The 15,177-nt window shown below is 40.6% G+C and overlaps 1 protein-coding gene across 3 annotated transcripts in view; it reads left to right on the forward strand.

Moving 5' to 3' along the window:
* NR6A1 (nuclear receptor subfamily 6 group A member 1) overlaps nucleotides 1–15,177 on the forward strand; it is a 193,150-nt gene that overhangs the window by 157,648 nt on the left and 20,325 nt on the right. For all 3 annotated transcript variants that reach the window (XM_011364302.2, XM_011364304.2, XM_023533081.1), the window contains 2 exons: nucleotides 1,407–1,649; nucleotides 10,042–10,097. In XM_011364302.2, the coding sequence (XP_011362604.1) occupies nucleotides 1,407–1,649; nucleotides 10,042–10,097 (299 nt within the window). The remainder of the gene's footprint in view (nucleotides 1–1,406; nucleotides 1,650–10,041; nucleotides 10,098–15,177) is intronic.

Raw genomic sequence — 15,177 nt, forward strand, 5'->3', positions numbered from 1 at the left:
CTCTCTGCATCCTCCTATATATAGCACCTTGCCCCCCTCTTTAACATTGTCTTCAAATACTTTTCAGGAATGTCATTATCATATTAAGTGGGGGTCTGTTAGGATAATAATGATAATGAAAATAATAGCTATTATTTATTAAATGTCTGTTATAGCCCAGGCACTGTGCTGAGTACTTTGTCCATGGTATATAAGTACCATTATAAGCCCAATTTTACAGATTAGAGAAACTAGGGAGGTGATGTAACTCAATTTGCCCCAGTTCATCCAACCGTTGTCAGAACTGGGGTTAAAATAAGCATCCCTCTAATTCTAAGGGCTGCGTACCTAACAGTATAACTTGCCTGTTATTCAGGAGTGAGGCTCAAATCTCTGGTTTCCTGCCTTGGTCTCTGATTAAAATCTGTCCTGGAGGTTTCTTGCATCTCTTAGCAAGGTCTGATGTCACAGTTCACCAGGGTGTTTTTTGTTTTGTTTTGTTTTTATTTGTTTGTTTGTTTGGCATATGCTTGTTCTTTGGCACTTGCTTGGTCCTGAGTAAGTGGAATTTGAGGGAAGAGTAAGTGGAGAGCCATACCCTGGCCTGACTTTCCTCTTCGACTAACTTGTTTGTTGCTAGGCAGTGAGTTCCTTAACTATTAGGATCATAGTGCTTCATTTCTGAACACACAGTACCTTGGACAGAGCCTGGACACAGATAGTAGATGTTCTGCTAGAATGTAGTAAGCTTCACCAGGGACTTATATTTACTGTTATAGCCATGCCTTACAACAATACCTAGAATAGAATAGTTGCTCAATACATATCTGTTGGATGGATGGATGGATGGATGGATGGATGGATGGATGGATGGATGGATGGACGGACGGACGGACGGACGGACGGATGGTTGGATAGATGGATGGATAGATGGATGGACAGACAGACGGATGGAAGGACAGACGGCTGGCTGGCTGGCTTAGCTGGTCACGGTAAAAGCTTCACTTGGTAGCAATCACAAGTATCATTAATTGGATGTATACCATGCAGTGGGCACTTATATACATTTTCAGTAATCCTTACCACCTTTCCACTGGATAGAAGTAATGAGCTGAGACTGAGAAAGCTAAGGAAGAAGGAAGACTCAAAGATTTCGTCCAGGCTTCTGACTTGGATACTGGTCCAAGCGATGATGAAATCCAGGGGGAGGAACATGAATTTCGTTTTTCTTATAGGCTGTGTTTGTGGTACCTGCAGGTAGATGCAGGGATCTGTGCCTAAGACAAGGGCTCTAATGATGTCTCCTGTTTGCCAGTTATCCTGAAGAGGGTGAGGTTCTTGATCTGCCCAGGGCAGGGTTGCTCATTTTAGAACTGCAGTCATAAAGCCATTATTTCTACTGTATTCTAACTTGAATTCATGTTCAGTTTCTGTTCCAGATGATCGGGCTGAACAACGAACCTGTCTCATTTGTGGGGACCGTGCCACAGGCTTGCACTATGGAATTATCTCCTGTGAGGGCTGCAAAGGGTTTTTCAAGCGGAGCATTTGCAACAAGCGGGTGTATCGGTGCAGCCGTGACAAGAACTGTGTCATGTCTCGGAAGCAGAGAAACAGGTGCCAGTACTGCCGCCTGCTCAAATGCCTCCAGATGGGGATGAACCGGAAGGGTGAGTGGTGCTTGTGGCTCTACTACCCACCCTTCATCCAGCGCTTTACCTTTAGTGTCAGCTATTAAGCCGTGGAGTTATTCATTCCTGAAGCCTGCTCTGTATGCCAGGCCTTGCACTGTGTACTCATAACCCCAAAATTAATCTGGTACAGTTCCTCCCTGTAGAGATCTCCCAGACTAGGGGAGAAAGACCGCTGAGATGTTAAGGATGCTGTGAGAGTGAATCCACAGGCTCCACATGGCAAGACCCCAATTAACACATCAAGTCCTAACCGAGATTAATATACTCCATTAGTTTGTCCCTTGGGACATGATGACAGGAAGTAGGAATTGTAGATGAAAAGGCAGGAAGGCAATACGTCCCCTGGATGTGATATCATTTTGTTTGTTAGAATCATGCCATACTCAGAGGCTAGGCATGTTCAGAAAGCTGCATCCAGGTTGGTGAAGAATTTGAGATTTATTGGTAAGCTTTCCAAGAGCCATGTGCCTGAGATGACATGTATAAACTTATATTCTAAGAGGATTAACCCAGATAGCATCTTTGAAGAATGGATTGGGGTATAGGAAGAAGAAAGTTTTTAGAAATCTCCACGGAAAGCTATGAAGGGTCTGAAGGAGGAGAGGGGAACAAATGGGGACATGTGGGAGAAGCTCACTTGGCAGGAGCTGGTGACATACTGGGTGTTGGGAAGCACTAGAAGTTGAAGATTTAGATGAATAATAATGGCCTTACCAGGAAAAAAAATGTCAGACTGAAAAAAGCAGGGTGGGGCAAAATGTGGGCCTTGGGAATTCTGAGTCTGAGGTACCTGAGAAGGACACACAGAGATGTCCACTAAGGAAGCTGGGTGTACAGGGTTGGAACTGAGGCGAAAGTCCTGCCTGTAAGTAGGAGTTTGTACAGCTGTTGGCGTAGAAGTGGTGAAGTTTCGTTAGTGGATAGAAATCACCCAAATAGGTAACTTGGATACAGAAGAGAAGAGGGCCAGTGTCAGAAGTCTGGGAATATTTTCATGGATGGTGGAGCGTCATGCAGTCTACTTCAGTAGAAAGAACAGAGGCTCTGGAGGCAGAGGTTGGTGACAGACCATCTCTGTGACCTCCAGCGGTTTGCTTTATGTCTCCAGTGCTCAATTATCTTACCTTTAAAATGGCATGATAATACTTACTTTTCAGAGCTCTCTAGAGGATTAAATATGACAATGTACATAAAATGCCCAGCAGAGTACTAAGGGTTAATAATACTGTGCAGGGGTGAGGGGTGGTCATATTTAGTGAACCATTCATGTGAGTTTGTAACGCGGATGAGTGCAGACATCCAGATATACTTCAGGCTGGTTTTTTATTGGGTGTGGGAAAAGAAAAATCTTTAGAAAATTTGCCCATAATGAAGAAAGGTAAGAGAAATATAGAAGGACATTGAGATAAATTTAGGTCACTTGAAATGTATTTATAATACTAGTATTTATAGAGCACTATGTATACCGGAAACTCTTATGTACTTTGCATATATTATCTCATTAAATACACACAGCAACCCTATTATTAACTGTTACTGTCAGTTTATAGATGTAGCTTAGGAAGGTAAAATGACTTAACCAGTAGTTAGTTTAGTAGTGGTTATATTAGTGGTTAATAATTACTAAATTGTAATTTGTTATTAATTAAGCAGATCTTATACGTAACCACATGGACAACATGCTGCTTCACACGTCTACCATATGGCATAGCTGCTCACATGTTGGAGTACCCTGTTGTTTACTGGATGATAAAATGATAGGGCATTTAAACTGTTACCAACTTTGTCCCCTGTCTGTGTTTCTAACCTCATCTTCTGTCTAGAACATACTTACTATGCCTGAAGCATGCCTTGCACTGTCTGGCCTGTGCTCAGGTTTTTTCCTCTACCTTCTCCCTTCAGTTTCCTCTTAGAGAAATATTTCCCAGCCATCAGTACAAGTAATGTCTTGAAAAGAGAGTCTGTAGTCATCTACCCACCTTCACCTGATTTGGTGTTGGTCTCTAGTTTTTCTTCTCTCCTCGTTGCCCTCACTGTGCATTTTTTTTTCTCACCGAATATTTTATCAAAGCATATTTATGGGTTGCCTTCTTGACTACTCTGATGAATCATCCTGTTGATTCAGTTGGAGTGTGAAATTCTGAGGCTTCCAGCCAGACCCACCTATTTCAGGGAAAGAAGAAGCTTAACCTCATAACCTCTATAACCATGCCCAGGAGAAGAGGACACATGGGGTATGAAGGATGGGATGCTGCTTTCCTAGGCCCATTTGCATGCAGAGCAGGCAGGCTCAGCTGCGCTGTGAAGGCTGCCTCTCAGAGAGAAACCCTGCCACCTCCTGGTTGATGCTGGGAAAGCAGAATTAAAACTAGAGTTGCCTTTGGACTATTTGCGGGGTGAGAAGTGTTCTGCATGCAACTGTGGTGTTCAACACGTGATTTTATGCATTTGTCAAAACCCGTAGAACTATACACCACAAAAGAAGTGAATTTTATTTTATGTAATTTTTTTTTTAAAGCAGCTAGTATTTGGGGGGGGGGGTGGGCGGAGGAGAATGCAGACTGTAACAAATGACTCTAACTGATATCCTAAGTAAATCACATAGCCACACTGAAGGGAATGTTGAAGAAAGGAGCTGACCTTGAAAAACAGTGTTTTGACTGTATACTGTAAGGCTGAAGACAAAAAGAACTGTACACAGTCAAAGCACCCTAGTTTGTAGATGTGTTTCTCTCAGAGTTATGCATTAGGAATTCTGGCACTACTTTATTTGTATACTAGGGTCGAACAAACAAGTAAATATATTATAGATAATAGGAGTCAAGTTTCTTGTGTTAGAGAAAGAAGTCATAAACCAGGAAAGGGAAAGGCTGGAAGGAAATGTGGTGCTAGATTTTAATCGGAGGTATCAATATGGCCTCACATTTAGGTAGATAAAAATTATAGATATGTGTGTAGATACATGAGTAAGTATACATACATATATTTTCTAACTCTGGCCAGTGAGAGGGGCTAGAAGCAGTGATACCTCAATAACAGTGAGCATACCTAGCACCCAGATCTTGTTTTCTGAATATCAATAAAAGGAATCGGGACTCCTTGGAGAACTGATTGGTGCTAGTTCTGAGGCAAAGAAAATATAAGATGAGCCTGAGGCACATACTTTTCTTTCAAGGCTCAGCTTTATTTGCGACATCCTCTAAGAAGCCTTCTCTGATATACCCCCTCACAAGATGACCCTCCTGTGCGTCCACAGCTTTTTTTCGCCCTCTGCCGTAGCCCTGATCACCCTATGCTATTTTTGTCTGTTTACTTTTCTGTCTCTCCCGCCATTTTAGATAATGAACATTGACAAGTCCTATTCTTCTCTGTGTCCCTCAGCAGATAACCCAGTTTAGGTAGGGTGCTTCCTGGTTTGATGGGCTGACTGTAGTAGGGGGCTAGGTCAGGAAGCGGGATGGAGGAAATATAGTCATCCCCACTTAGCTGCAGGGAATATGTCCCAAGATCCCCAGTGGATGCTTGAAACCGTGGATAGTACCAAACCCTATGTATACTGTGTTTTTTTCCTACCCATACAAACCTATGATAAGGTTTAATTTATAAATTAGGAACAGTAAGAGATTAACAACAATAACTACTAATAAAATGGAACAATCAAATAATATACTATAATAAAAGTTACGTGAATGTGGTTTGTCCATAATTCCCTTTGATAACTGAGATAGCTACAAAGTGACTAATGGGCAGGTGGCATATACAGTATGGCTATGCTGGACAAAGGCGTGATTCATATCCTGGGTAGGATGGTGCAAGATTTCATCATGCCACTCATGAAAGTGCACAGTTTAAAACTTATGAATTGTTTATTCCTGGAATTTTAAAAATATTTTCAAACCATGGTTGACTGTGGGTAACTGAAAACACAGAAAGTAAAACGGTGGATAAGGGAACTACTATATTACTAAAATAATCAGAGGCAAGAGGAAGCTATACTGAGTCTCATGGAGGAATTCATGTGAGTTAAGTAAATATGTGAAAAAATTTTAATTCCTTTAACTTTGTTGTCTTATAACTTGCTAGTTAACTAGTTCAAAAGTAAAAAGGTTAAGGAAAGCTTCTTGGAGAAGCTGTAAGGAAAGGTTCCTGGTTGTAGAATGGCATTGTGAGGCAGTGACTCCGTGGCATTGCCATGTCACTTTACCAGGGTAAAAATGGAGCACTGAGAAATCTCAAAGAGAGAGAATATTTGAGCAGAATCTTGAACGGATAGAAGTTCAGGCTCCTTACAACTTAAAGAGCTTTTAAAAATGACTCCGCCTTTCCTTTCTCTCCCTCTTTCCATGTCGTGTGTGTGTGTGTGTGTGTGTGTGTGTGTGTGTGTGTGTGTGTGTAACTATTTGGGAGTAAGTTACAGACCTTATTCCCCTTTGCTTCTAAAATAACCACAGTGCTATTACCAAATTAGGAAATTTAATATAATCCTATTATTTAATTAGCATATCTCATTTAAATTTTACCAATTATCTCAATGTCTTTTATAGCAATTTATTTTTTCTGATCTAGGACCCAGTTCAGGGTCACACATTACATTTAATTTTTATGTCTCTAATCATATTTAATCTGAAGTGGTTTCTCAGCCTTTTTTTTTTTTTTTGGTCTTTTAATAACATTGTCAGTTTTGAAGTAAACAAGTCATTTATTTCGTAGACTATCCCTCAACTTGGGTTTGTCAGTTTCATCATGATTAGATTGAAATTATGCATTGCTAGCAACAATGCTACAAAAGTGTTGTGTCCTTTTGGTGCATCATATCGGGAGCACATGGTGTGAGTTTGTCCGTTATTCACCACGTTAACTTGAATTACTCGGGTAAGGTGGTGTTGCCGGATTTTTCCACTATAAAGTTTCTTTTTTAGTAGGAGTAACAACATGTGCAGAGGCAAAACTGTGTAAAATAGCATGGCATGTTCAAGAACTAACAAATAGTTCTCTGGAGGTACAGTATAACATTTATGGTGAGAAATGAGGATGGGGAAACCTGAGGAACTAGAGCACGGAGGGTCTTGAATGCAAAGCTTGGGAGCTGGGACTTAGCCCACGACCAGAGGGAGCCACCGGCAGGTTTTGAGCAGGGCTCGATGTAGTTCGCTTTGTGTCCTACTCGCCTTTCTGTTCCTGGTTTCCGGGTTTGGTTGGCTGCCCAGGCCTAAGTGAGGAATGGTCGGCGCATGAGTTCCAGAGCAGGAAGGATATTTGTGCTTCTTCTGAGCAGCTAGAACCATGGCGGGTGTCGCTCCCTTAGGCTTGGACAAGAGGTGCCGCAGAACCATCCCTGTGATCTGGTGCCCAGAAGCCCTTTGGTTTTGGTTTTGTTTTTTCTTTTTAATCAGTTCACTACCAGAAAGACTCTCAGCCCTGCTGAAAAACTTGCTCTTAGCCCAGTGTAGCATCAAGGAACAAACACAGTTTTAGAATCAGAAGACCCGAACTGAAATCCCAGCTCTGTCAGCCCTTCCCTGAGTAACCTCGGACAAGTCGCTTGTCACCTCGAGCTTCAGTTTCTTCATCTCTCGACTGCATAGGATAATAATGTGCACCTTCCAAGGTTGTTTTGAGAATTGAATACAATAACATATGTGAGTGAGTACATTATAAGCTTTAAAATATACAGGTTTTTGTTTTAACAGAAGCACTGTAACTGACAGGGGTCCCAAACCCTCGGGTTGTGGACCGATACCGATCAGTGGCCTATTAGGAACTGGGCCACACAGGAGGTGAGTGGAGGACGAGTGAGCAAAGCTTCATCTGTACCTGCAGCCGCTCCCCAGCGCCAGCATCACCGCCTCAGCTCCACCTCAGATCGTCAGGCATTAGATTCTCATAGGAGCTCCGGTCCCTGGTGCCAAAGGGGTTGGGGACCACTGCTGTATTACATTTTATCGTTTCCCATACTTCAGGCAGTACCATGCCATCTTGAAAGATTTTATCATCTCTGATCTAAACCAGGACTATTGTTTACTTTATATACTTCTTTAAATCACTTTTTAAAAAGTTAATTTTCAAAAGGAATTTTCAAAGGGAAATCAGTATTTTTTAGTGCATGTTAAGAAATTTATAATTAAGGGTTTATGTATGCACCACCAAAAATTGTTTCTCCAATGGGATGTACACATTATAGGGAATACTAGTAGTGGAAAGAAGGCTGGTCTTAGCCTGATAGTCTGGGTTCCAACCCTGATCCTGCTGTTTAGTTTCTGTCACCTTAAGCAGAATACTTGGCTTCTCTGAGCCCTAGATTCAATGGGAGTGACACTGATGCTTTCCTCATGGGTTTATGTTACCCAAGGTAGTACCTAACACATCATAAATGTCCATCATATATGAGTTTCCTCACTCTGGTTGGGGTTAAAGGTCGACATGAACTTTAAATATCAGAACAAGAACTTGGCAAGATATAAATCTTCAAAGCTTGTGGCCTTTTAAACAAAAAGGAAAGAATGTTGAGTTTCTTCCTCGCCTCCAAGACAGCGAGAGTGAGATAATCAAGTGAAATATATTCAGTGTTGTATCTGCCAGTGATCTTTGTTCTGTACCTGTGAGCTGAAGCAAAGACATGTGAGATGTCAGTATTGGAAATAGAAATGCCTGAAGACTGTCATTGACCCTGGAACAGCGGAGAAGGAATTTTAAGGATTTTTAGAACTTGAAATTGGGTTGAAAGAGAGCTCCGAGACGACAACCAGGCATGCTTCCAGCCCTAACATGGGCCGTGTATGTTTGTCACTCCACATTTACAGCAGCCTTGTAAAGCAGACTGTTGCTTCCATTTCACAGATGAAGATACTAAGGCTTTATCTAACAAAGTTGAGAGTGGAACCTTGGTTTTTTTCACTCCTGAGTTTGGAGAAAAGAGGCTGGGGAAAGGATTAGGCTACTTTATAAGCCAGGCCCTATGCTCGGTGCTTTAACTATATTATTTTATATATATTCCTTATAATACCCGCATAAGACAGGTTCCAACAACCCTTCTTTATTCTTCAGTAAATTTTATTCTGAAGTTTTATTCAGAGATGTGAAGAAACTTGTCTATAATTACACAGACCAAGCAGAAACAAGATTTAGACCCGAATTTGTCTAATTGTGAGGTGTATAACCTTCTAAGGCTAGTCTAGTAAATAGGATGTCTCCTTTAAGGAGAGCCAACTTCCCGTCAGCCTTGCAGTTAGTTACCACAGGGATGAGTGTTATGCTTGGAGAGTGAGGACTAGAACGATCCTCTTGAGGCGGCCAGCCCTGCCCCAAAGATTTGCTGCATTCTTCATGTTAATTTTTTTTGAAGTAAGTATATCAGAGCAAAGGTTGCTCTCACATGATGGCGTTAGCTTATCCCCTGTTTATCCTCTTACTCCCTCCAGACCACCCTCCACAGTAGCCATCACAGATTTTTCAAAACCACCAACCTACCCTCATCCCTCTCCTACATTCCATCTTATGCACCGACTCCTCTGCTAAAGTTCATTCTTTTAGCCTGGCATTCAAGGCTCTCTGTGATCTGACCCCATTGGCTCCTCAAGCTCACCCCCTCCCTCCCCCTCTGTCTCTGTCTCTGTCTCTGTCTCTCTCTCTCTCTCCTTTAGAATTTGGTTCAGGAGTTGTTTTTTCCAGAAAGCTTTGCCAGACACCAACGCCTTTCTATAATTGCAAATCAGGGGTTCCTTCTCTGTGTCCCTGTATTAAGTGCTCCATAAACAGTGAAGGTAATAGTATTCATAATTGTTATTCCTAATGAGGCTGGTACTATTTAAAGGATGCTTTTTATAGTTAGAAAATGCTGAATAACTTCTTTTTGTTGAGTCACCTGAGTGGGAAATCAACTTCAAGGAAGCTTAGTAGACTGCCTTTGTAGGGAGGAACCAGTGAAGTCAAAATTCTGATTAATTAAAACAAAAACAAAAACAAAAAAACCTGTTCTTATCCTACAAATTCAACTCAGACAGTCTGGAAAAAAATTAAGAATGAAAATATCCTTTCTATCCCTCTCCTTGAATTTACTGAAACTTTCAGATGTACCATTCTGGTGGGATATTTGTAACTGTGGGACTATTAATAATGTTGTCACTTTTGTTGAGCATGTGGAATGTATACAGTGCATGTTGGCGTGTACCCAGTGCCTCAGGGGCCAAAAGTATCTAATGCTTATGAGGTTGCCTGGAATAATGGAAAGAGTATGTGCTTTGAGTCCAGAAAGACCTGTATTTTAATCTTGGCTTCACCAAAAACTACCTTGTGCTTTGGCCAAATAAGTTTTCTTTTTGTGCCCAGACTGCTGTAAGCATGCTTCTGACTGTCTTATGTTTCCTTCCAGCAATCAGAGAAGACGGCATGCCTGGAGGCCGGAACAAGAGCATTGGGCCAGTCCAGGTGAGTTCTAGTCCTCACTCTTTGTGATCCATCCTGGGTTCCAGATACTTCTGTGGCTGCTCACTTTGATCCTCTCATATGCTCCTGGGGGCAGTTCATCTTGGTGTTCATTCCTATAAAACTGCTTTTGGAGCCTGGAGATGAAAGTGCTTTGAAAATCTTAAATACATAACATAATGATTGAAGTTCTTCTTGTGATCAATCCCTCAACTTTTCCTAGGGATTTCACAAGGAGTGAACCTAATTCTGGTTCTAAACCATTCAGAAGATTTTTTATGTCAGTGATTTAAGGTTGTAGACAAACATGGCCTGGCAGAAATCAGCAAGACTACTTTGCTGTTCAGTGTTTCTGAAGATATATCAGCTGAAAAGATTGCCTTATTTGCAGAGTAGGAATGATAATATCCATTTAGTCCAACAGACATTTACTAAGTACTAACTCTGTGCCAGGCCCCCTGTACCTTGAACTCAGTCTAGTGGGAGAGACAGATATGTAAAGACATCAGAATACAGTGAGCATAACAGAGTATGCCCAGAAGGGAGGGGCTTCTTTTCTGTTTGGATTGGAGCCATGGGGGAGACTGGAGACACTCAGGGAAGGCTTCATAGACAAGGTAAAGTTTGAACTGAGTCTTGAAGGAAAAGTAGGAATTATCACTATGTTCGGAAGGGATGGGAAGCCAATCACCTTTTAGTCTTGCCAGACAGGACAGACTGCAAAAAGACCAAGAGATGAATCTTGAAAGAAGGACAAGGAGTTCGTTCAGTCAGGCTGGAGCACTGAGCACATGCAGTGGCAGCAGATAAGGTAGATTCCTTGAACTTGGGATCAGTTCTCCAGAGTGGCCTTCAGCTGTCTTCAAATATGGCTCCTTAGGTAAAACCTTTGTGGGGCCAGCCTACACTGCTTGTTCTTACTTCTCAGCAGAAGAACTTTATGAATATAGAGAGTTGTATCTGTTTCTGACCCATGAAGTGAATCCCTGAGCACACTAGCGGACAGGGACCGTGCCTCAAGAGTTATTGGTGTAGACCAAGAGGCAACCACTAAAAGGTCTTAAGTAGAGAGAGGGACATGGTCAGATTTGCATTTTAGATCATTCTAGCAGTGAAAACGGTTCGTGAGTAAGGGTCAGTGAAACAGACCTGGGTAAGGGTCAGTGAGACTCGGGGCAGAGAAGAAGGGTTATAAAGGGTTTTACAGAAGTCCAAACGAGATATAGAGAAAGTGGTTTTAAGCAAGGCAATGACAGTACATATTGAGGAGAGGGAATAGATTCAGGAGATATTTAATAGATAGAATTAATAGGATTTATCCAATCGAATGTGGGGAATGAGAGAGACAAGAATTCAGAGTTGTTTTGAGACATACACTGACACCGTATGGGGGGGGTCCCGGCAAAAGGGCCTGGGAAAAAAAAAGCCCCCAAGTGGGGGGTCAGTGTGTGCTTATTCATTCTCTCTCTTTTTTAAAATCGAATATTTTTATTGATGTTATTCAAGTCATATATATTTCTTGCAAACTAATTTATTTTGGTCTGTGCTCATAGCTGCTCTTTTTGTGGTAAAAAAAAAACAACTCATGAAATCTACATCCTTAACAAATTGTTAAGTGTACAGTATTAACTATATGCACATTTTTTTACAGCAGATCTCTAGAACTTTTTCACCTTGCGATTGAAACTTTATACCCATTGAACAGCAACTCCCCATTTCCCCTCCCCCCAGTCCCTGGCAACAACCATTCTGCTTTCCCCATATAAGAATTTGACTGCTTTGATACCTCGTGTAAGTGGAACCATGCAGTATTTATCCTTCTGTGACTGCCTTATTTCACTTAGCATAACGTCTTCAAGGTTCATCCAGTTGTAACTTATGACAAAATTCCTTCTTTTTTTTTAAGGCCCAGTAATAGTCCATTGTATGTATATTCTACATTTTGTTTATCCATTCATCCATGAATGGACAGTCAGGTGGGTTTTTGGCGGGGAAACCTCCATACTGTTTTCCATAGTGGCCACACCATTTTACATTTTACATTCCCACCCAGAAGTACACAAGAGTTTCAGTTTTCCACATCCTCTCCAGTCCTACTTATTTTCTGTTTTCTTTTTTTTTCTTCCTGATAATGGCCATACTAATAAGTGTGGAGTGATAACTCACTGTGGTTTTGATTTGCATTTTCCTGATAATTAGTGATGTTGAGCATCTTTTCATATACTTGTTGTCTATTTATATATCTTTTTTGGAGAAATGTATATTCAAGTGTTTAGCCCATTTTTTAATCAGGTTTTGTTTTGTTTTGTTTTGTTTTGTTTTTGCTATTGGATTACAGGAATTACCTGTATATCTTAGATGTTAACCCTTTATCTGATATATGGTTGGCAAATATTTTCTCATTCTCTAAGATGCCTATTCACTTGGTTGATTGTTTCCTTTGCTTTGCAAAAGTTTCTTTAGTTCGGTATAATCCCATTTGTCCATTTTTGCTTTTGTTACCTGTGCTTTTGGTGTCATATTCAAGAAATCATTTTCAAGGCCAATGTCAAAAAGCTTTTTTTCTGTTTTGCTTGTTTGTTTGTTTTTAGCAGTTTTATATTTTCAGGTTTTACATTTAGGTCTTTCATTCATTTTGAGTTGATTTTTGAGTATGGTGTGAGATAAGAGTTTAATTTCATTCTTTCACCTATGGATATCCAGTTTTCCCAGAACCACTTGTTTGAAGAAACTATTCCTGATTGTATTGTCTTAGCGTCTTTGTCGAAGATCTTTGACCATATTTGTATGTGTTTATCTGGGGGCTCTATTCTGTTAACACTGGTCTCTGTGTCTCTCCTTATGCCAGTACTGTATAGTTTTGATTACTATAGCTTTGTAATGTGTTTTGAAATCAGGAACTGTAAGACCTCTAGCTTTGCTGTTCTTTCTCAGGATTGTTTTGGTTATTTTGGGTTCTAAATCCTAAACAATTTTGGGATTGCTTTTTCTATTTCTGCAAAAAGTGCCATTGGAATTTTGATAGGGATTTTATTGACTTTATAGATAAGTTTGGGTAGTATGAACATTTTAACACCATTAAGTCTTTTGATCTATGAACACAGGATGTCTTTCCATTTATTTATGTCTTTAATTTCTTTCAGCAGCATTAAATTTCTTTCAATAATATGTACGTCTTTCACCTCCTTAGTTAAGTTTATTCCTAAGTATTTTCTATTTGACACTATCGTAAATGAGATTGTTTTCTTAATTTCCTTTTTAGAAAATTTATTATTAGCATTTAAAAATGCCACTGATTTTCGTATGTTGATTTTGTATTCTGCAACTTTGCTGAATTCTTTTATTAGTTCTAACAGGTTTTTTTTTTTTTTTTTTTGGTGGAATCTTTAGGGTTTTATACATATAAGATCACGTCGTCTGTGAACAGAGATAATTTTACTTCTTCCTTTCTGATTTAGATGCCTTTTATTTCTTTTTCTTCCCTAATTGCTCTGGCTAGGACTTCCAGTACCATGTTGAATAGAAGTGTTAAGAGTGGGCATCCTTGCCCTTGTCCTGATCTTAGAGGAAAACCTTTCAGTTTGTCACCATTGAGTATGACGTTAGCTTTGGGGTTTACATAAATGACCTTTATTTGTATTCATTCATTTTACATTAAGATGCAGTAGAAAATTCACTCATCAGGAAGAATTTTGTAGCATTTCCTCAGTGAAAGACCTTCCTCAGTACTACCTAATGTTTTTCGAGTATATGTGTAGCTCTCCTACCACTCCAAGGGATCTTCAGTTGCTTACATTTCTAGACTCTGTGCAGAATTGAGGGAGCTGATATTCAGAGAAACCTATTTCATCTGTCATTGCGTTTGACTTTTTGATACTGAACATAATTTTCCTTTTAGTCTTTTATAATTTCTGGGATGTGTTAGGAAGAGAGAGCTGTGATTTCCAAGTTCTTAACTGTGTTTAATTATAATTAAAATAAGAAGGGATAGAATTTTCGTTTATTGAGCACCTGTTGAGCACTTGCACTCTGTAACTTTTAGATTAACCTCCCAAGTCTGACTGAAACCTGCCTATTTCTATATTCCAGCATGCTGCGTGGGAACCCTGAGCTACAGGGGAGGTGGCATTATCTCCATTTTACACAGGAAGGTGCCTAAGGCTCAGAGAACTTGAATGACTTGCCCAGTAGTGCCCAGCTAGGAAATCGCAGATGAGATTTGATCCCAGATTCAAGCACTCCCACACATTCTATCCCCTGTTCAGTGTATCAATGATTGCCCAGTGTCCTTTGGGACCCACGGGTGTAGTTTCACTTTGGTTCCCAATTGAAGTAAGGTGAAGTTTCCAAGACTGGCCCTTTTCCCACACCTCAAGTGATTCCCTGCCCACCCACCAAGCTCTGGTCTTGCTCTCATCGCCATCACAGAGATGCCTCAGTCTTCAGGGCCTCAGTAGATGTCTTAGAGTTTGATGGCACTATTTATCTTCACATATCTTATAAAATGCAAATAGCGATTTCAGTGCTCTACGGACCCTTAAGAGAAAAGTTTTGTTTTGTTGCTCCATGTGACTGAATAAAGACAACCCTGCTAATTCAACATGCAATCCAAACTATTTACGACCACTCACTCAACTTGTACACCAGTTAAACATTCGTTTTCCCTCCAAGCCCTGTGTTCTAGCTGGCTTTCAGTTCTAAATGCCTCCTGTATTTCTGATTGGAGCAGCTCAAGGTTTCCTCACAGACTCCTGGAGCAAAGAATTATGTAGGTTTGAGTTAGACAGACTTGGGAGAAAATGTCCTCCCATGCTTTTCGTAGAAACAAGAAATAAAAATTCATTTGGCCCTTCCTCCTTAGCACTCACTCTCCTTCTGCGTGCTGAGTTTAGCTGGTTAGGCCTCAGCTCTGGGTCGGACACTTTATACAAGTGTTTATTTACTCCTTGTGTGGTGTAGCTAGGGCACTAGACTGAATGCTTGGATACTCTGGCTTCTTCCTCCAACTCCTGCCCAGACGTGGGCATGCAGTGCGATCTTGGGCCTTTGTCTTAGCTGCAGTGTCTTCTTATTTATTCAATAG

The sequence above is a fragment of the Pteropus vampyrus genome, unplaced genomic scaffold (genome assembly GCF_000151845.1).
Source record: "Pteropus vampyrus isolate Shadow unplaced genomic scaffold, Pvam_2.0 Scaffold95, whole genome shotgun sequence".
Classification (NCBI taxonomy): Eukaryota; Metazoa; Chordata; class Mammalia; order Chiroptera; family Pteropodidae; genus Pteropus; species Pteropus vampyrus.